Raw genomic sequence first — 21,779 nt, 5'->3', positions numbered from 1 at the left:
TTATAACCTTTATAGGAGGAAAATGTGACAATTTGAGATGTTTTCAATTAAATATGTAGAGTAACTATTTAATACTTTTGTCTGTATTCAGTTGGTTTGAAACACCTTCTGTTAAGCAATGATCTTTGACGTTATTGTCAGTAGTTTGGCAGGTTGCTGCGTTCATCTTGTCAATAAATTAGCATGTGGCCCTGTAGAGGCAAGGATTTACCTCCTGTGTTTTCACATGGGGTGGTGTGTGTGTGTGTTGGTGCATGATTGATTGCCTGATCAATATTGACTAGAGTGTGAGGTGGTGTGCCTACTACAGATGTGTCTGCTGACCGCAAGAATGCAAAGATCACCAGTCAGGTGTTCACCAGTTACCTGATGGTGATGATGATGATGCTGCTCAAGACCTGGCAGGACAAAGGCCCTGGGGCCATGACACACAACTCGGTTTTCACCTGCAGGCCTTTATTTAATATAAAAAAACCTTCAATTACAAACACTTTTGACCTCATTCTTCAGAGACATCAGCAATGCATTGTTTTGGATTCATTCTAGAAAGCCATGAGTGCTCAGAAACTTCATAAAATACTGACATTTACAGCCTTCAAGGCAAACGACAAAAGGTTTCACCCTTTTTGTATTAGTGCATAGTCAAAAAGCCAAGAAGGAAAAACCTGAGAAGTCACAGCCCACAAGTTTAAACAGATTAATAATCACTAGCATTAACTGAAAATTTTATATTAAAATCTAGTGTGCAAATTACAAAAAGTACAGGTGTTCAGGAATAAAGTTTTCAGAGGTTAAAATATTTGTTCTGCACAGGGTGAACAACACTTGATATTATCCACTTGTATAAAAAATAAAACTTTGCTAAACTTATTTTAATATGATTTATATATTTATATCCTTAATTTACTGATCGTATTACCCTCAATTTATTAATAAATGGTACAAAGCATGAAAATTTCACAAATACCTATGAATTTTGGTATATTTTTTCACATCTGTTCTAAAGTATATTGTTTCTAAAAAAAAACCACCCCAACTTTTTACCTTTGATCAAACATTGACAAAGTTTGGCTCAGCATTTATCAGAGTTAGAGGAGGTTCAGTGAATGCCCCTGTTTGTTTGTTTGTCGGTGAGATGGTAGATCTAAGTAAGAGTGATAAACAACCGTGACAGGATTCTGTTTTAGTCTAAGAACTCGTTTCTGATGGTTTCAGTGTCGATGACAGAGGTAGAACTTTTAGAACTTTCTAATTTACTGAATGTTGTTTAACCACCACACCACTAGGGGGCAGACTCCAAGAAGATCAACTCAGAACAAATCACACTTTCAAAAAAAAAACACAGGTCGATGAAACAATGTATGCCGTTTATAGCCTAAAAATCTAAAAATCTGAACTTGGACCCCCCCCCCATGTAATGAACTGCAACCCCCAGCAGTCTAGCTCCCCACAGGTAAACCCTCGCCTTGTTCTTTGTTAGTAGTTTGTGACCTCAGTGCAAACAGTTAAAGGAGCAGAAGCAGCAGACATCCTGGAGCACCAAAAGCTTCTGTTAAAATGACATAAGTTAAATAAAAGTGGATTGGGGGGGGGGGGGGTTACATGAAGTCTTTCGAGGTTGCAGGAGTCATCCTGGAGCATGTCGGTGATGCTCCATTTTCCTCCTGACCGTCATCCTCTTTTCCTGACACTTCCTGTGCGGTGATCCTCCTGGAGACGGGACCTGGAGGCGTTCACAGGAGCAGCGGTGTGTGTTCTCCAGCCGGCTCCATCCTCTTGGTGAGCTGCCACACTCTCGCCAGAAGGCGGTTGGGCAGCGGTGGGAAGTGGTGGCTCGGGTCCAGGACGTTGGTCTTGCGGCGTTCGCGTTCCTGCTGCCACATCAGGTACGGACTGGGCGGGAAGAACGGCCGTGAACGCTCGCGGTAGAGCTGGAGGACGATGCCGCTGATAGCAAACACCACCCACACCGTGATCATGATGTAATCTGGGAGAAAAAAAAAAAGACGTGAGGGTTCGGAAGCTTCACCGGGACTCAAATGTCGTCGTGAGACTCACCAACGGTCTGGAAGGGCACGTCGGTGAACGCTTTACTGAAACTGTTGTTCAGGAAGCGTTTGAGGATGTTCAGGGTGATGTAAGACAGGCTGGTGTAAATGTAAGCGTTGACGGCCAGAACCACGGCGTAGGAACCAATGACGCCACACGTGATGATGTTCCCCTGATGTGAACAGAGAAACAGAAAACAGGTATTAAAGTATTTTCCGCTCTATAAGGCGCACCTAAAAGCCTTTAATTTTCTGAAAAACCAACAGTGCACCTTATAATCCAGTGCACCTTAGATATGAAAAGGTTTTAAAATATGTCATTCATTGAAGGTGCACCTTATAGTACCGTGTGCCTTATAGTGTGGAAAATACTGTAAACGTGCGTATCAGAGGTTCTGCGCTTTGCTGCGTAACCTTGGTACCCCGTGACAGTTATTACTCAATTTTAAACAAATATTTTGTCTTCTAAAGTAAAGACGTACATGACGTCAGCATACCACCACATGTTGTGAATGTCATCACTGCTGCTGTGACATTTTTGAATAATTCTTCCTGGTATAGTTCCAAGACTCACAATCATAAATCAAACGTACCTCTAGAGGGGACTAAATATACTTGATTTTATAACTTTTTTATTCTAAGCTTTTAGAATGTTCCATTTGGTTGTGCGGAGACGCAACATAATACCACAGCATCGGCAAATATCTGAAAATAAGACAATAATAGATTTCCGATACCACTGAAAATATGAGGAAGAATGACTCGACATGGTGAAGATCATCTACACCCAGTTGGTTCTACAACATTTCATCAGTTAAGGATCCATCCCCATTCTTCTGGTGAACATTGTTGAGAAGATCACCAACCATCAGCATTAAAACCATGATCAATATTCAGGATTCAACATAGCGAAGACAGTTTTACAGAGGAGCACTGGGGACGCATGCTGGGACAAGAGAGCATGTAAAATTTATAACATTAAAATTTATAACCTTCATAAATGTTCACTACTTTACAAACAAATTGGACCAATTATCAGGTAAAAGAAATCATAACGGAGCGACTGCACAACCAGAGGTGATAAAATGCTGGATCTCTTGTATGAAATGTTGCATAGACAGAAATTTTAAAGTGTGTCCTGTAAAGGATTATTAAAGATTCCATCCATCCATCACTACCTCTAGCTGACAAAAGTGTGGAGTCTGTTACCTCTCTGGGCCAACGCACAAAGAAGAAGGGAACAACGATCATGATGCAGCAGAACGTCACCCAGAAAACCGCGTCGGAACGTCTGAATACCTCAAGATCACCTGAACAATGACAACACACACACACAGAGGTGAAACACAGACACAGCAGCCCCGACATCATTTCAACAGCATTAAAGAGTCACTGAAGGAATAAGAAAGCAGACGACTGGGCTCATCTGTAATCCTACCAAGAGGAGTGAAGAGGACAATGGAAGCGACAAGGAAGCCGAGCATAAGTCCAACCACGACAATGCAGGCCATGACGGAGCCGAACCGCCACCAGCTCATGACCAGAATGACCCCGCCCACAATGCCAATCACTACCGACACGGCCAGACAGACTAAAGAGAGAGAGAGAGAGAGAGAATGTCAGGGATGGGAAATTTGGCTTAATGAGGAATCATGTGAACAATGGAATGGACTCACTGTCGTAATCCAGCTCTGTGGTCCTTGTGATCAGCACGAAGAAGAAAAACGCTGAAAAGCTGAACCCCATGCAAAACAACTCTGTACAAACACAGAGGGAGAGAGAAAGAAGAAAACACATCACATTAAATCATGATAGAACCATGTGACACCAGATCAGATCTGACACTACACGTATCTCAGATGACTCTTCAGTCCGATTGGTGTTAAATCAATTTCAAATGTGTTACGTGGTTTAGATGCGGCCGCGTTCCACACCCTCATGCCAGGTCTTGTGCACAGCTGCTTTAAATATTAAAACTTTACATTTCAAGGTAAAACAAACAAAAATAAATACCAGATTAGATCAAAAGACACAAGAGAAAAACAATATTACTGTAAATACAAATAGCCTTCAGAGTTCATGTTACCTCAAGAAAGTAGTGCATCCCTGGGATGCGCTTCAAAAAAATGTGTGGATCCCAAAATGACGTTTATGCATCCCAAATATAATGAAGTAATAACAGAATATACGATAGAAGCAAACGCAAGGATTGAGTTTTTCCAATTGTACAATATAAAAACTAAACAAACTTAATGATTTTATTAACAACAACATAACTGTTTAAGTAAAAAGAAATAAAAGAGCAGATCTACATATTATTTCTATCAAAATGCTAAAGCCTGGTAGTTATTCTTAAAAAAACAAAACAAAAAAACAGTATTAGCAATAAAGAAAGATGTAATAGTTTTTCCAATATTGTATCTTGGAAAAAGGTAGCATCGATTTTTTAAAAAATTGTAAGTATTTAAAGCTTTTGTCCTAGAGACGCACATCGTCTGATGATCGTGGGTTCCTGTCAAAAAATGTGTGTCAAAGATACAAGAACACACGCTAACGAGAACACTGAACCTTGTATGTTGTGGGAAGTTCATTCACGCTGGTTTTCACCCGTATGATCGATTTCACAGTCACTCACCACTGGTTCACCATTAAACCCAAAGAAATGTAAAGAATTAGGATGACGCTCATAACCATAAATCATAACACACAAACATGTTACAGTATTGACAAAAAGACTATTTTGCAAAACTATGAAAACTTAAAAAAAGAAAAAATAGGTAGAAATTGTTCCTGGTTGGCACCTCATCCACTCCAGGTTTGTTAAACAGGTTGTTCATTACTACTCATCTACTTAAAAAATTAAAATCACTCAAGCAGACCAACATCCAGACACTGGTGAACGAAGAACCTCCTCAGTAAACATTACTGACTTTCTGTTCTTGTGATTACTGTTATTGCTGTTGTCTCACTCAGCTCAGAGTTTCCTTAGATCTTTACATCAGCAGGCATCCCATCATCACTCCTGATAGTTTTGGATTACAGCCCATCAGCAATGAAGCTGCTATACCTCAACCGTGGATTATAGTTTATGCTAATAACAAGAAGATTTTCCAAGTGAAGAAATGAGAGAAGACTGCAGTACGCTCTTTAGCCTTGTGTTGTGTAATACATCTGTGTGTGTGTGTGTGTGTGTGTGTGTGTGTGTGTGTGTGTGTGTGTGTGGTGAGGGTGTTGGGGTTGGTTTCAGTCATGGGTGCAGATCACAGCCATGATATTTCTGCAACACACGCGAGGAAAATGCCAGCAAAACAACCAACAAGAATTTCATTAAAATAAAAACAATGTAGTCTAAAGTTCTCCTAGAAGAGAAAAAGATAAATCTGTCTTGATTCTGAAACTCAAACGGACCAAAATGTCAGGACAGGGCAGCACTATATCTGCACAAAGAAAACATCCGGATGTGTTGGCTGAGGTTCTGAAATCTCAACCATATGTTTGTTGTATGTTTGGAAGCAGAACAACTTCAGGGTTTGGAATAGATGTCAATGAAATCCTGGGGAAACTCACAAACCCTTCTCTGGTGATGTCACAACTGACCCCACACAAACTCTGATTGGCCTGGTATGACAACCACTGAACCGACGCAGTCCAATGGACTTCATGAGAAGCTTCATCATGCCGCATTAATCAGAGGCAGAATGGGTCGGGTCATTGCATCATCAAATGACCTGTAAATTCATTAAGTGGCGCCGAGCCACAACCAGACGACAGTCATGGGTTAACAAGACTCCATAAGTTCAGCCGAGATTTTAAACATCTTACTCACTACAAAACAACATAGTGACAAGTTTACTCCAAGCCGAAGCATTTGGCGTTTGTGTCAGACGTTTGGGGGTCCCCCATCCCCATCACACGTACCTCCACTATCCACTAATATGTAAAGCTTAAAGTAACTTAATGACTCCCACAAGAGCCTGAAGAGCCTGACGGACAATCAGCAACGACGTTACACAAAGTCACTGTCAACAGTGTTTACTCACCACACTTGAAGAAGCGATGGCCAAAGAAGCAGACAAACAGCCCCACCAGGCCAGCAACCGTAAAGAATACCTTTGTAGATATGCGTCCTGAACAGAGAAAAAACCCCCCAGGAAGTTCATACATGTCATGAATATCAATCAAAGAAGAGTACAGTATTTTCTGCACTATAAGGTGCATCTGATTATAAGGCGCACCTTCAATGAATGGTCTATTTTAAAACTATTTTCATATACAAGACGTACTGGATTATAAGAAGCACTGTTGGTTTTTGAGAAAATTGAAGGCTTTTAGCCAGCGCGCAAAATACTGTAGTTCAAACCTCTTTGACTGCATGGTATATAAAATCAACAGACTTTTACATCATTTCCACTAACTGTGGGTAAAATTAATCAGGGCATCTTGCTGTTTGGCAGACAGTCTCATGACTCACAAACAATAAAAGCAGACTTGTTTGACAGCATTTAGAAATGTATCACAAGACTGCTTAATTCATGTGTGATCAAATCAAAGTGCAGAAGGCAAGAGAGAAACCTCTGCCAAAGCAGCACAGGTTCACATTACAGGGAAAGAACATTGTCCTTCACCTCAGACGAAAACAGGAAGTTGTGATCCGAATGGAGCCAAATAGAATTCAGAGTAGTGTCATAGAAATCTGTGAATTTGCAGACTTCATACAGACTACATTTGTTCAATTTCTTCCTCATAAGAAACACAACACTGACTGTCTGAAGCAGGGGAGCTCACCAAGGGTCTGACAGCTGTCCAAGGTGGACGTGAAGCTGCAGGCGTAGGTGTGAACTGGGATGTAGGAGGCTGAGGTGTTCAGCAGTGGGTCTCTGACGATCACGGAGTAGATCACGCCCTGACCGGGGATGGAGTTGAACACCGCCATGGTCATATCAGTCGCCGACAGCGTCATGACCTGCAGGAAAACAGGTAAATGAATCCAAAGCCATGCATTATATTGTTCTGTTTGTGCTTCTTAATGAATTGTGGAAATAAATGATCAGTTCGCTGCTACCCCCCCACCTGTCTTCCATTCTCCATCATGCCCCGGATGTCAGCAACAGCCTGAATGCCACTGAACAGGCTGCGCTCCGATAGGTCGTTCTCAGGAAGGAAGTACTGGTAGATGTCATAGTTCAGCCGCCAGCGCGTGTTCCTGTCTGTTGATTGGTCGCAGGCCGGAGGAGTTTGTCCCCTGGTAGGAGCAGGACAGGAAGATCAGTGGCGAGTGAGAGAGTGAATAAGTGTGACAGGATGAAGACACTAAATTGAAACCTTACATCAGTTTCATGTTTTGTCATGCGACATAAATCTGTGGTTTGTGTGGACTGAAGGTGTCATTCAGAGATCGCACAGATATCAGAATGCCAAATCATTCATGACTGAATCTTTGCAGTAGACTCTGGCTGGGACTATATAGGACAAACTAATGAATAAGAGTAAAAAATACACTTCCTGAAAACATTTGCAAACAAACGTCAACTTAGAAAGATGACTGCCTGGAGAGAAAGAAAAGATGAACGCTTTTCAGTTTTCAGTCCCTCTAGTGTGAGACAAAATTTTGTCTAACTAACACCTAAAATGAACAAAGTGTATTTGTTCATCTGAATGAATTAATATTCAAAAGTGAGCGTAGAGCCAGTGTACAGTATCATCCAATAGTACGATGCATAATGTGATTGGATTTAATCTTTGGAAAAACATTCCAATGCATGGAATTGTTAGTGTTTGTGTGTTCGTCCATTAGTCCGTTCGTCCATCTGTCTGTCCACCAATGTCTTCACAACCGTTGCAGATAGAAAGATGAAACAAAAAGCACATTACTCAGGCAGCAAAGGGGATGAAAATGAGATGATGACCTTGAACTTGAGAAAAGTAGATCAAGGTCAAATTTAAACTTTTGTTGAAATGTTGGATACGCTACAAAGACGAGGGAGAAGGCCAGTGTAAGACCATAGGTCAGAGCACTAACTTTGACCTTTGACCTATGCAAATAGGTCAGGGTTGGTAAAAACCAGCCTGACAGAGGTAACTACACCAGTCAGTGAAATGAGAGGGAACAAAGTGAGTCAACAAACAACTGTGGTTGAAACCAATGATGGAAACTAGATTTCAACTATTTCTACATATTTGGTGTCATCCTGTCTGAGAACTGTTGGACCACAACTCCACGTTGCCACGACAACACTGCATACATGCAATGCAGCTAAAACATACAAACACGGCTTCTTCGTCAGAGGCCTTCAGTCCGTGTGGTGGAGTCATCTGTGTGTCTAATCAAAGCTACAGCATCTCTTAACACACATTCTTATCGGGGGAGGAGTGTGTGACGGATAGAGAGCACAAGATCACGTTCCAGCAAATGAACAGAGCCGGTTTGTTGAAGTGTTGTGGTAGAGAAATTAATCCAGCTACTCAACAGGCTGGGCCATGTGAGTTAGTCCCATGTGCTACCTCTCATAGCCCAAGTTGGCTGGTGCAAAGTGGATGGTGGTCTCGTAGAGGTTATAGTGGATGTAGACATTAGGGTCGATATCCAGGTTGAACTCCGTGTTACAAGCCCCAGGAACTGGATCTGAAACAGAACATGTTTGACATCGGGTACTCTGTGTAGGCTCTCAGTCGTCCAGGATGAGATCAATCAAGATCACAAAAGAGTCGATTGAACTTGCTTTAGGTTGGTTGAAGACATTTCACCCCTCATCATTCATGTGAGTTGGGTTGTTGGTTTTCTGCTCCAACAGGAGGAGAACTATCTGGACCAGTCAGCCAGAACAGAAGACACCTCTAAGGAAGACATCTTAAACCAACCTAAAGTCCAGCTGATTCTTTTTGGTTCTTATTGATTTATGTGAGGATTACTTATGACAGGTGACATGTTGTAAGGAAGAAGGTAGGCCTTCAAAAGATACACAATCAATCAAAAATAATCTTTAATGAACTGCATGAGCTTCCTCTGGTCAATTAATAAATCAATAAAAAAATAAAATAAACATTGTTTAGCACTTGATGAAATCACAAAAACATAGCTGCAACTTCATTGAATCAAATACTTAGAAATAAATCCAAGAAAAAAACAGGTTTTTGATGATGTTTCTGCTGGAGGACTGTTCGTTACCTGTACTGGAGTACGGCAGGATGACCCCGGTACCAGCAACGACGTCATCATCAGAGGAAGACAAGAACAAGGAGAGGGACACTTGGCTGGGCAGCAAAGTGGACAGGAGCCCTGAGTCCACTGCTGTTACAGACCAACCCAGGCGTGGTGTCTGAACAAAACACCATCATCATTATGTTAGCAGATGAAGAGGCGCAACTAAAAACAACTGAACACTGAAAATCACTACAAACAAGTCTATGGTCAGTGGAGTGGATATTGACCTGGAGTTCAAAATGATGACAGTCCTTCAGGAAAAATGCCACAAAAGATATTAACTGATCCCGAGAAGGGCATGAATTCATCTGAGTACTATATACACACCATAATTACCAGACTATTAAAACAAAAACTTTGTACATTTCTACAGTGAACCTGTCTACCAGCCACAGGTCTAGAAATGTTGGAACATGAGTACAGTATTTTCCACACTATAAGGCGCACCTACAAGCCTTTAATTTTCTCAAAAACTGACAGTGTGTCTTTTCATCATAAGCGGTGTGTATGACGTGCAAAATATCTGTTCAAAACACATTTAAACTACGGTAGTCTTCTTTGGCTCATTATCTGTCTCACTCATGTACTTCCTGCTAGCGCGCTGACTGGGGGTTGTTAGCCCATAAATATATCTAGACTAGATTGGCCACATGAGTTTACAGGAATGCATGCCTTTGTATTGAACTATGGTAATGTGTATCATTACAGGTTTAAGGTCAGACCAATAGAGAAGTCATTGACGTATTTCAGTCTAGATAAAGACTGGATCATTAAAGACAGACTGATCCCACTACAGTCCTAAACACCCACACGTGGGCTAAAGAAAGCATGATAAATAATCTATTTCACAGCAAAGGAATGACTTCAAACAGTTTCCCTTCACCACAGGCTTTGTTCACTGTAGTGCACACTACACCTGGATGTACACACAGTCTGATCAACGGCTAGCAACAAACTATATTGATACTTTTTCTTCTGAAAACATCGCAACACTCGCTTCTTTGTATTATGGATTACTGGACCAATAACCAACTGGAAATGTCACTTGTTGAGGATTATGATTCTTATGACTGGCCTCATGAGACTTATGGTGACCAAAAATATCAACAACATGCCTGCCTGATTGGAAAGTGACCTGAATCATTGACTGACTAGATACTGAAATCTTCTGTACAATAAACTCCATTCGTGCTGAATGGCTGAATTAATTCTTTTCACAGATGGAGCCAATAATAAGTTCAACTAAGTACAAACAAGTAATTTTCAACACGCATGTGAAGATAACTTGATGCTATGACCAAAAAATTTAAAAGCTAATGCTTGTGGATGTACTGGTTTGTGGCTAACTGATGCGCACTTAGGAACTGTACCGTTCTATGACAGTAACACATGCTAGTATTTTCTCACAGTGAAAACACACACACACACAATCTCTTATAATGTACGACACATTTTCAGTGAGCAAAAGCTGAATTACTAATGACACGGGTTGCATGGAATCACTGAGCTCACAGTAATGCACTCATTCCAACTGCTCCTACAATTAATCCATTGTATAACACCCCTCATATTGAGACAGTGGTGGTCTGAGGAAAATACTCCATTCGATGTGGTTTCCACTGAATTTATCTCGCGATTCACCGAGACAGAACAGCTTGAAACTAAAATAATCAGTGTATAGAGTGTATAAAGGATTTTACAGTCCACCAATTCATCTGGTAGATTACTCCTGACAAAAAATCAAGTTCTTTTAAATAGTTTGTTAACCAGAGGAGGAAATAGATAATTAGCAGTAACCACCCTGTTGATCAAATACAGAACATAAAAAATGTTATTCACCACTTGGAGAAAGTGATTGATTTAAAAAACAAAACAAAAAAACAGAAAAGGGAAACAATGAAAGAGGTAAAAATGTTAAAGAAAGTGAAATCTGTCCATCTTTGTTTCTCCTAATTTTTGTCGCAGATCAGCTCCAGGTCCAGTATCGATTTTTGCATCGACTGCCCATTTTTTCTTTTTGAAGACATATTTTTTTGCCACTGAGAAACATAGATTTGTTTTCCTTCCTGCTATTTCCAAACTGAACTCAATTCTGAGACATGTGGGACCAAGGCCAGAGGGGTTTGCCACTCATGACCGGTGGACTATACATCAGCCGACTAGTGCTTCTCTCAGAAGGTCAGACAACCTTTCCGAGAAAGCCTCATTCATTAATCAGATATAGAAAACCTGCCTGCTCACACAAAAGCATGAAGAATGCTTACAATTTCCTTACAATCTCATTTTTACCAAAACACCAAATGTCAAAACTGGAAAGTACAGCATGTACATATAAAACACTGATAAGGAAGACCTATCCACCTCAGTGACTGATAGGGTCAGTTTAACATCAAGAAACCAGAAGCCTCCATCCCAAAAGGCAGACAAGACAGACGAGGTTTTCTCACCTTTGTGTAGGAGAGCGTTGCGTTGCGATATTGCGTATGGAACTGCAGAGTGATGAAGGTGACCTCTGTGGGGATCCTGGACACCACAGCCTGCACTGTTTCATTCTGAGAGACACTCACATTCTGGAACGCTCCCGGCAGAAAAACCACCCGGTCTGAGAAAGAGAATGGAAACTCAGATTTGCATCGTGTTGATCAAATGACATAAAGTGACATAAAAAATAAAAAAGACATTTACAGAAAAACATATTAGTTCAGTCAGCGTACATTGAACTGACAAAAAAGACAGGCATTATGAGCTTATAAAAATATATCCAAGAAATGTTTCAGAGCAGGAAACATTTATTCATTTTCTGCCGCTTCATCCGCCATAGCGGGTCACGGGGAGCTGGAACCTATCTCAGCTGGCATAGGGTGTGAGGCGGGGGACATTCCAGGCAGAACATTTAAATTCAGAACCAGAACTCATAAGAACGCTTAAATGTACATGGCTAATGGAAAGCTGAACTAAAAAAAATTGTTGAAATAACAAATAATAATCAATAATGACGATCAAATTGGATTTGACAATGTGATTCATGCTGGTATCCAATCTGAAATATTCTCAAAAGTTACCATCCTAGATCTTGATGAATAACACCACTAGAGAAACACTGATTGACATGAATAGCGATGGAATTATTAATGACACCAAAGTGATTTTAAATTCTAGGAATAGGTTTTTATGCACAGTTAGTCAAATCATGAGATAAAGATGGCACTGTAGTTTTCACATACAGACCACATGAAATAGGAGTTGCCTCAGAAGGTTACTAAAATCTCTGAAGTATTTTCTGCATAAGGCGCACTGGACTATAAGGCGCACTGTCAGTTTTTGAAAAAATTAAAAGGCTTTCAGGTGCGCCTTATAATGCGGAAAATACTGCACAGTATTTGTAATATCCGTTGCACTAATAACAGTAAATATCTTCAAATACCTTGGTTACTGTTTTTGACACCCATAATTTCTGAGTTTTACCCATTTATTCTTTGAGCGCAACTTTTCCAAGAGACTTTTTTTTCTGACCGTCATGCCCAACACTGCAAATGAACCCATCTGATGCTCGTGTTGTTTATGTGATACATGCTCTGCGTCATTCATATAAAATCCAAACGCTGATATGCTACTCTACTTCTAAATCCATCAAGTTATAGTGCTACTAGGAGCTGACCTGTTGTGTTGTTGCTTCAAAATGTTCGTGTCTCTGACTGGGGTCAGACGTGTCCGCCGAGAAACATCCAACTTCTCGCTAATTTTAGCAAAAGCTAACAGAAACGCTCCGTATCAACCGTAACATTTAGCCTATACCTGTGCTACAGTCAACGTGCGCATTATCCGATGTCAGTCAGTAGTGACAGCGAGAAAGGAAAAACGTGTTTTAAAGAGACATTAGGTTAATTTAATTTTTAATTTTTGTGTATCTGATAACTCACTTTCCTCCTGCGCTCGGACTTCACACAGCAGCAGCAGCAGCAGCAGAAGCGGGAGCGACATCCACCGACCCATCCTCCTTTCGGCCCAGTTGTTTCTCACCAAACTGCTTTTAACTGCTGCTCAGTGTAATTACTTTTTACCCTCGCAGTATTTTGTATTCAGGGAGTAGCGGCCGTAATAGACGCAAAGACGACATGCTGAGGTGAACGGGTCGGGTTAGCAGCAGACCGTCAACTAGAAAGCCACTGCAGAGCTTTTCGCTTTACCGCTTCGACTGACCCACAAGACGGAACGATAATCTCGCCTCTGGTATCGCGAGAGTTCCTTCTGACGCTCGCGAGACAGGTTCAAAGGTCGTAAAAGTGACTAGTTTTACCCATTCATTAACAAATACTGTATACTGTATACATTGTTGTAACAAGTTGAAATTCTTCAACAGTGGCCATAATTCCATTCAGATGTTAGTTTTGTTACCTGTTAATTTGTAATGTGTAATATACGGGGCGGCTATTTAAACACATTTAAACAAAGGTTTTAAAATGTTTGCAAATCTTAAAAGGCAGTAATAATCAGAGCCCTTATATCACACCTAATGTTACGCAATAACCAATTATATCATGTTAATTTATACCAACACACTTGATTGAGTATACAAAACAATTTTAAAGCAGTAAAATGCTTCTATTCTTAATTTATGTATATTTTTTGTGCAGTTATTGATATAATCACCATAATATAGAAGAAATACTTGTACACATCATTAATTTCCTCTGTAGTTTTCTACAGTAGGAGGGGAAGTTGAACATTACAACATACTGTTTGTGTTCAGTGTTTCTAGTCCTGCTTTCCTGCTGATGACCATGTTGCAAAAACATGTACTTAGTACTCAAACTTGTCTCCTAAACAGAACGAGAAACACAAACCTGTACAGTGTTAACACATTTATTTTAACTAAATCTCTTCATTTACCCATTCATACATTAAAACCATGCATTCTTGCAAAATTAGCAAAAATAACAGATGTACCACCAAAAATATATGACAGTGTGTGTCCACACTGTTTGTGTCTCAATCACCAGATGAGGATGCAGTGTCATGCTGTCAGAGACCAAAGGGAAGGAACAGGATTCTAATAAAAATCTGTGGAGTGAAAACTGAAATGATGTGGCAACAGACTGCACACAACAGTAGGCTCTAACTCTTCCGTAAACTGAGGTCGGTGCTCGTCATCAACGGAGACAGCGAGGTGTTCTCTGATGCATCCTCTCTCTTCAGAATCAGGAAAGCCTCACGACTGATTCCCAGCAGTTCTCGGAGTCCACTGTTCTCCAGCTAATATAGAAAAACAGGAAATGTGCAGTCACACATTCAGTCATAGGACTACCCCTACTAGAAAAAGTCTAATGATACAGAGTAGTTTTTGTGACAACGTGTATTTGCTTTAATGAAAAGAGAATATTAAAGAATACAGTATTTACATGTTGGTAGTTTGTCACCACATAAACCACTTCTTTGCACAACCTGTCTCTATGGTCAAAAATATAAATACATCAAAGTTCTTTGAATAAACCTTTTAATAAAGACAAAGAAATGTAGATATTCAGACTATCTAGTATCTGCTGCTTGGTAACCCTACTAATATTATTGTGCCCTAAAATACAAAATTCCACAAGTAATATAAGATAAAGAATATCGTACCATATAGTGCAGAATAAGTTGTAAATTTCTAGAGGCTCTACCTGAATACCTGCCACATTTGAACCAAAGACAGAATTTTGGGTAACTCAGGTCAGTGCAATGTAATGACGGTGTATCTGTGACTGTAACCTGTGCTCTATGTTCACAGTTTTAATCAAAACCTTCAAAATACTTCACATAATCCCCATTCATATAATTACTGCTGTTACAGCTGGGAAGTTTCATAGGATGTCAAAGTTTCCCCACAACTCAGCAGATGTCTGTCAATGTTTGGCAAAAAATGGCATTTGAATTTTCTTCTCATTTTTGTCACCATGTTTTTGTGGGATGACCAGACTCCATTGTTGCAAGTGTATATGGGAAAGTTTATGAAATTTCCTTTTACCTCTAACTGTTTAATTCTCTCCTCGTCTTCACACGTTCGCCCCTCATCCACCTCTATTGCCTTCCTCATCACAGAGGCCATCTCATTGATCTTGTCTATGTGTGCCTGCATTTCCTACAAAGATGGAAACAAAAATATATCAATAAAAGAGGGTTGAACTTCAGAAAGTTCACTAACACTGCATAGATGCTTAAATTACTATGTATCATATTCTATACCAAGGTAGTTAGTCTCCATTAAAAGGGTTGAAAACCTTATGGTTTTAGTGTCCAAGTAAAAAATGGGGAGGTGGGGGAGTGGGGGGCACATGTGGCCGACACTGACTGTGGTATGCTGCTCCTTGAGCTGGGTCACAATTGTAGGGTCGTCCCTCTTGCTTGCCATGAGCAGCCTGAACACTTGCTCTCTGTACTTGGTCATGATGAGCTCTAATGCAGACTGGTGTTCCTCCAAGGAGGTCCGTAGTTCTGCAAGAAGAGTGCGCAAGTGTGTACTGAAGGTAACACTGTAGAATACTCTGACAAGTCAATGAGTCTGCTTTATGTCATCTTGCTGTAATTAGTCAAATTGTAACTAAAGAGAGCCATCCATTAGAAAGTTAACATTGAAGAATAATATCACATTAACGCCAACCTTTGTTTTCCAGTTGGAGCTCTCTGATCTGACGGTTTTCCTGTTGAATTCCAAGGACCAGACTAGAACGAGGACGATGTCGTGCGACCTGGTTCAATGAGTCAATCTCCTCCTGGTACTGCCATCAAGACATAACAACAACAAACTTCATTATATATATGAGATTTATGAAGTGACACTTGGGATGTGTCATAAAAAAGTCAGGAATCAGGATATTTTCAAGATCTTTGGCTGCCTTTGTATAAAAAAGCTGCCAGACAATTACCTTCATCAAAGTCTCTGCTCTATAGAACATTCATTCATTCATCTTCTGTCGCTGCATCTGCTGCGGGTCACAGGCAGCCTATCTCAGCTGGAATAGGGCGTGAGGCGGGGGACACTCCAGTCATGACGCTAGTGCACCGCGGAGCCACAAAGACGGACAACCGTGCACACACACACTCACTCCTACGGGCAATTTGGGACCGGCCAATCAACCTGAAACGCATGCTTTTGGAGGTGGGAGGAAGCCGGAGAACCCGGAGAGAACCCACGCAGACACGGGGAGAGCATGCGAACTCCGCACAGAGCGGGACTCGGACCCGGACCCGCTGTGTTCTGAGGCTACAGTGCTACCCACTGCGCCACCATGCCGCCCCTCTACAGAACATGTTAAATATTTTTGTTATATTTATATCAAAACATCTATAAAATGAACATTGATATATAATTGTTGCTAATATCCCGTGACACCATACCTGTTTCATGGCTTCCACTCGCTTGTTCAGCGATGTTGTCTGTTCAATCAACATCTCAGCAGCATTGTCATGGTTACGAAGCCTTTCCACCAATGATTTGGCGTCTGCGAGGACCTTCTCTAAGGTACAGCTCATGCCTGAGGAAATATGATCAAACATTAAAAGACGGTATGAAAGACCAATAATCATGGAATTTTTATTTAGAGTTCCTTTCTTAATGACTTGATAATGCTACAAATTAGAGATGTGAAATATGTCTTTTCAGTAGTTAATTGGTTAGCCCACATAATAACTTGGACTGGAATATACAGTATATCAATACTCGGTCCATCGGTACACAATACAAAGTTAATAGTAATTGTTCATTACAATAACAGGAATAAACTAAAAACACAAGCTTCACCAGAGGATTACTTGGCTCGTTCCTAACGCCGACATTTTTAAGACAGGCTTTGGATGACAGCTGCAGTGCCAGAAAGTCTATCAGTCGGGTATTACCTTGTTTGTGATATACAGAAGTAATCAACATGCCATTCGGATCTGGAGTAAACGTAAAGACAATTACGCACTCAGTACATCTGCTTCGTTTGATATACAACAACTAATACCAACAAACTTTGCTCCTATTAGCTATTTAACGTAGTCATATATGCTAAATCTGTCAATAAATGACATTGTGGTCTAACTAATATCACTCAAAATCGCTTTATTATTAAGTCTTTCTCACTAAATGTTACCAAATAAAATAAATAGTGTAAAAACATATCGTACCTGGAGAATTCAATGCGCAAGACATTGCTAACTAACGTTAGCTTGTTACTTCCTGTTGATGTTTAGTAGCTAACATTAGCTACAGGCTAATCAGTCCCCCTCAACTATAAACAATAAGGATTTTCTGGTCAAGCCTTTTTCCTCAGAAGAACAACAGAAGGCGTCAAATGATATAATGACGTTGCCTTTGAACACTCTCTCACTGTAAAGTCAGATCTGAAATAATTTAACTCGATCGTTATAGCTGAACGACGAGAAACGAACTACATCCCCCAAATATCGTTTAATCCTGCGAGATTTCATTTGTTCTCGCGAGAATTGACGACGTTGTTAAAATACAGAAAACATGGCGGACAGGCTAACGCAACTTCAAGACGCTGTCAATTCGGTAAGGAAAATGTGTGGGGTTTTTTTGTTTGTTAGTTTTGTTTTTAAATAAAACAATTAAAACAACGATGTATGAACTTACTGTATCACAAGTAAACTGTATATCCTGCAAAGCAGTGGCCCCATTTTTCAGGTACTGCTTCCATCACTACATCAATGGTTAGCTGATGATGATGCTAATCAGGGCCCGGTATCACAACTTCAGTTTGGAGCAACAACATTATTCCAGCCGGAGATATTTACCTTAGATTTGCTGTGTTATAAGTATGAAAATTAAAAATGAGTTATACTTACTAGATATATTAGGAGATATCTGCTTAGCAGCGCCAACAAAAACGTCCCCACTTGCGTGAAGGTGTAATCTCAGTTGTTTTTCTGTCCAGCTTGCAGATCAGTTTTGTAACGCCATCGGTGTCCTGCAGCAATGTGCGCCTCCTGCCTCATTCAATAACATCCAGACGGCAATCAACAAAGATCAGCCAGCAAACTCAACCGAAGGTGGTGTATATTTACTTAAATAAAAGACTGTATAATGCTATTTTGCTACCCTTGAGACTTCTTTTAATACATCATGCCACAAAGCACAGGTGATTTTCTAAACAATTCTATTAATTACTATTACAATAATATTTTTTGGCTGTGATAATAAGTACTTTTCTAGCCCTATGCACTGCGTTTTATAGTGTCTGCTTTATCTTTTAGCAAATGACTTGAAGGATAGTTAAATTATTGTTTAATCTTTACATCCTTATAGAATATGCCCAGCTATTTGCAGCCCTGATTGCCAGAACGGCCAAAGATGTAGATGTCCTGATTGATTCTCTGCCCAGTGAAGAGTCCACAGCAGCTCTGCAGGTTAGATATTCACAAGGTCATTATTTTTCAGTCATGCATTCAGTTGATGGAACCTTTTTCTCTCATGGGATAAAACACACACACACACACACACACACACACACACACACACACACACACACACACACACACACACACACACACACACACACACACCAGTTAATTTTTCTAACTTTCAGTCAATTGGAGGAGTTAAATAAATGCATGTTTTTCCCAATGTTGAAAACATGAGACTCTATGAAGGTAGTTGTTTGTGTGGTGAAGTGTGAAGCGATCAGTTAAGCACTAAAGATTCTTGTATAATTCTTTATTGCAAGAATCCAGTGGCTGGATTAATGGCTGGATTAATTACAGAGAAATTAAAATTAATTCTTAATTTATTTACTGATGTTTATGCATATTATTGTTTGTCAAATAAAATTGTATGCCTTACAATTTCAAGCAAAATAATATTTTTTATTTGTTGGACATTAACTGCAGTAAAAATATTCAACAGCTCTTATCACTTCAGATGTTTGAGTAGGGCTGGCCAGTTCAACTGAATCAGCTGGGACAAAGCTAGGACCCTGAAACATAAATCAAATCCAACTGTCATAAGTAACGTTCCTAAAATATATAATTTGCTTTAACTGATGTGCTGTTTATGTTCAAACTAATAAAATGGTTATATGCAAGTTATACAAGTACAGCATTTCTGTTTTGTGTTCCATTTTTTATGAGTTGAAGTAAAAGAATAATATCTTTGGGTATACATAAAATTCATAGTTCCCTTAAACTGTGTTCAAACATTTATTTCAGTCCATGTTGGTGAGAATTTGACCTTAACTGAGATAATATGTCCACCTGATGGAAGGTTGGCCACATCTGTGAACCTTTATTTAAATCTTCTCCATTTGTTGTAATGTTAATAACTTTGTTAGAGCTACAGGATGGACATACTTTATTTCAATCATCTGTGTGTGTGAGTTATACGTTATTTGTGTTTACTCAGGTTGACCTTGAGTTATTTAAAATTCCTTTTGGAAGCTATAGCGTGGTTTACCATGAGATATACAGTCAAAAATGTTTTTACAGTAATGTAACATAATGTTTAGATATTGCCCCATTTGATGAACACAAAATAAGGACATGTCACAGCCTTTCATTGTGAATTATTCTTCTCATTTAATTGTTTTTGCTTTTCGTCAGGCGGCGAGTTTACGGCAGCTGGAGGAGGAAAACCACGAGGCAGCTGCCCGTCTGGAGGAAGTGGTCTACCGTGGCGATATGCTTCTGGAGAAGATCCAGAGCGCTCTTGCTGACATTGCCCAGTCGCAGCTACGGACCCGCAACGGAGCACCAAGCCAGCCTTCGCCAGCCGAATCCTGACATGAAACATTGTAATGCAATTCGGGACAATAATCAGTGGATATCTCTTATGTTTGTTATGTTTTTCACTCACCAACATCGGTTTAATACCTCAAAATTCTCTGAATATGCTGAAAGTGTGTATGTGAAATGTGAAATGCCATACAGCCATACAATGGCATGCAGTGAATGAAACATCACTTTGTTGCTTAGTTACAGTAATAATTCTCACAAAGATAATTTTATGTGTGGACATTTCTGCTGATTCAGAAGGATTAAGTAAATATTAGTAAACTTATTGGTCTGAAACACCATGGGCTGTGTGTGAGAATGATCAAAGTTTTAAGGTTTTATGTTCATGTTGTGTTTGTTAAGGCCATTGTAGATATTTATGAATTGTTTTGAAGTATATTCACTGAAAAAACAAGCTCTCTGCAGATCACTTATAAATCTGCTCAGCTTGCTGTAACATATCTGATGGATTGGTTTTAATAAAACTTAAACAAAAACTGCACATTTAATTTTATTCTGATAACTTTACAGTATTTGATTTTTAATTTGTCAGACTTTTTCTTTTTGTGACCTAATAAAATGTATGTTTCTGAATCATTTGGGGGGAAAGCATTTTATCTCTAGAACATACTTTTAGTTGCCTCATATTTTCAGTTTTCTTATTGGTAAAATAACCAAATTCATATCCAAAATGTATGGAACTGCTTCTAGAAGTCCACATTGTACAGTGTCTGTGTTAAAAGTTTTTAATGATGGCCTTCTTGGGCGTGGTGACAAGACCTAGGACAGGCGGCTCCTCAGAACACTAAGCTGTTTTATTTGTTGTGTGATAATGTTTGACTGGTGGTCTGATCTGCCGTTTCCTGTTGTTTCAGTCAGAGACATCTGTTAAAAACAACAGAACAAGCTGTTGTTTGCTTGTAGACTCACCAGAATATCAACAAAGTTTTAAGGAACTAATCTGTGGTCTGACCATATTTTATGATCTCAGGATTTCATAAGTGAGATGAAAATAGCATTGAGGAAATAACAGTCTCTTGAAGGGTAAAAGAAGGAAGAGTTGCTGATGACATAAGAATGCACTTACTTCGTAGGCTTCCACTTTTAAGATTCAGTGTAAGGATTCAGTTAAGTTATACGGCATAACAAGTAGAAGAAACAAGACAATGCTTGTAGTGTTTCTCATTTACTTTTATATTTACCAGGCCCAGATACCTCATAAATTTTATGAGCTCATAAGACCAGACACCTTATTGTATGTGTTTCTTAGGACTAAATGAACTAAGATGACTTGCAAGTAACATAATACATAATGTCTCACCTAGGAAATATTCACTGATTTCACTTTCTTGTCTGCCAGTCTAATGAACTACCTGAATGGGAAAAGTCATTCATAAATTTTCTAATTTCACAGAACTCCTGTGACAATATTTCCAACCGGCAGTAAATGTTGGTTGATTTTGATTTAATTCAGAATGTCAGTCTGTTTTGAACTGACTTTAGAAACTCAGGCTGCAAGCCAGAGTGTTTATAGCCCAAATCTAAATATAGTGCTGTTTCACTGCTCACTGGGCCCATTGATGTGAGCAACATAAAAACAGCCTTGTCTGCTGGACACCACACCCAGGCGTGTGAGCAGGGTGTACCCACCTTTCTGTATGTTGACATCACAATTCTTCACATCAGTAAATGCACTCAATTTGTAAAAAAAAAAAAAAAGGAGATTTAGAGCAGAGAAACTTATTCCACCAACTTGAATGGCTTTTTGCTGACTGTTTAGTCAA

General features: G+C 39.7%; 3 protein-coding genes across 5 annotated transcripts; 1 reads left to right on the top strand and 2 right to left on the bottom strand.

Annotated features, from left to right (window-relative positions):
• Positions 1-1,598: 1,598 nt before the first annotated feature.
• On the bottom strand, positions 1,599-13,444 carry tm7sf3 (transmembrane 7 superfamily member 3). The gene is made up of 12 exons (XM_068306867.1): positions 13,170-13,444; positions 11,697-11,851; positions 9,214-9,364; positions 8,550-8,670; positions 7,119-7,290; positions 6,834-7,011; positions 6,089-6,175; positions 3,725-3,805; positions 3,487-3,639; positions 3,258-3,358; positions 2,059-2,221; positions 1,599-1,987 (listed from the first exon to the last, which is right to left on the bottom strand). The coding sequence occupies exons 1-12, from the start codon at positions 13,240-13,242 to the stop codon at positions 1,734-1,736; spliced, it is 1,689 nt and encodes a 562-aa protein (XP_068162968.1). The 5' UTR covers positions 13,243-13,444; the 3' UTR covers positions 1,599-1,733.
• Positions 13,445-14,099: 655 nt separating this feature from the next.
• fgfr1op2 (FGFR1 oncogene partner 2) lies at positions 14,100-17,677 on the bottom strand. Of its 3 annotated transcripts, none has more exons than XM_068306776.1 (7): positions 17,395-17,677; positions 17,122-17,163; positions 16,624-16,760; positions 15,887-16,004; positions 15,578-15,720; positions 15,254-15,367; positions 14,100-14,502 (listed from the first exon to the last, which is right to left on the bottom strand). In XM_068306776.1, exons 1-7 carry the CDS (start codon positions 17,417-17,419, stop codon positions 14,365-14,367), a joined length of 717 nt encoding a protein of 238 aa, XP_068162877.1. In that variant the 5' UTR covers positions 17,420-17,677; the 3' UTR covers positions 14,100-14,364. The 3 variants fall into 3 exon arrangements, 2 of the variants coding, with proteins under 2 accessions (XP_068162877.1, XP_068162878.1); XR_011034157.1 differs by having other exon boundaries at positions 14,363-14,502; positions 15,472-15,720; XM_068306777.1 differs by lacking the exon at positions 17,122-17,163 and having other exon boundaries at positions 14,101-14,502.
• A 14-nt stretch (positions 17,678-17,691) lies between these two features.
• med21 (mediator complex subunit 21) lies at positions 17,692-20,561 on the top strand. Its single transcript, XM_068306775.1, has 4 exons — positions 17,692-17,782; positions 18,165-18,279; positions 18,536-18,636; positions 19,825-20,561. Exons 1-4 carry the CDS (start codon positions 17,741-17,743, stop codon positions 20,002-20,004), a joined length of 438 nt encoding a protein of 145 aa, XP_068162876.1. The 5' UTR covers positions 17,692-17,740; the 3' UTR covers positions 20,005-20,561.
• The last annotated feature ends 1,218 nt before the right edge of the window (positions 20,562-21,779 follow it).

This window comes from Antennarius striatus, chromosome 22 (assembly GCF_040054535.1).
Source record: "Antennarius striatus isolate MH-2024 chromosome 22, ASM4005453v1, whole genome shotgun sequence".
Taxonomy (NCBI): Eukaryota; Metazoa; Chordata; class Actinopteri; order Lophiiformes; family Antennariidae; genus Antennarius; species Antennarius striatus.
This window is presented reverse-complemented; position numbering and strand designations above follow the sequence as displayed.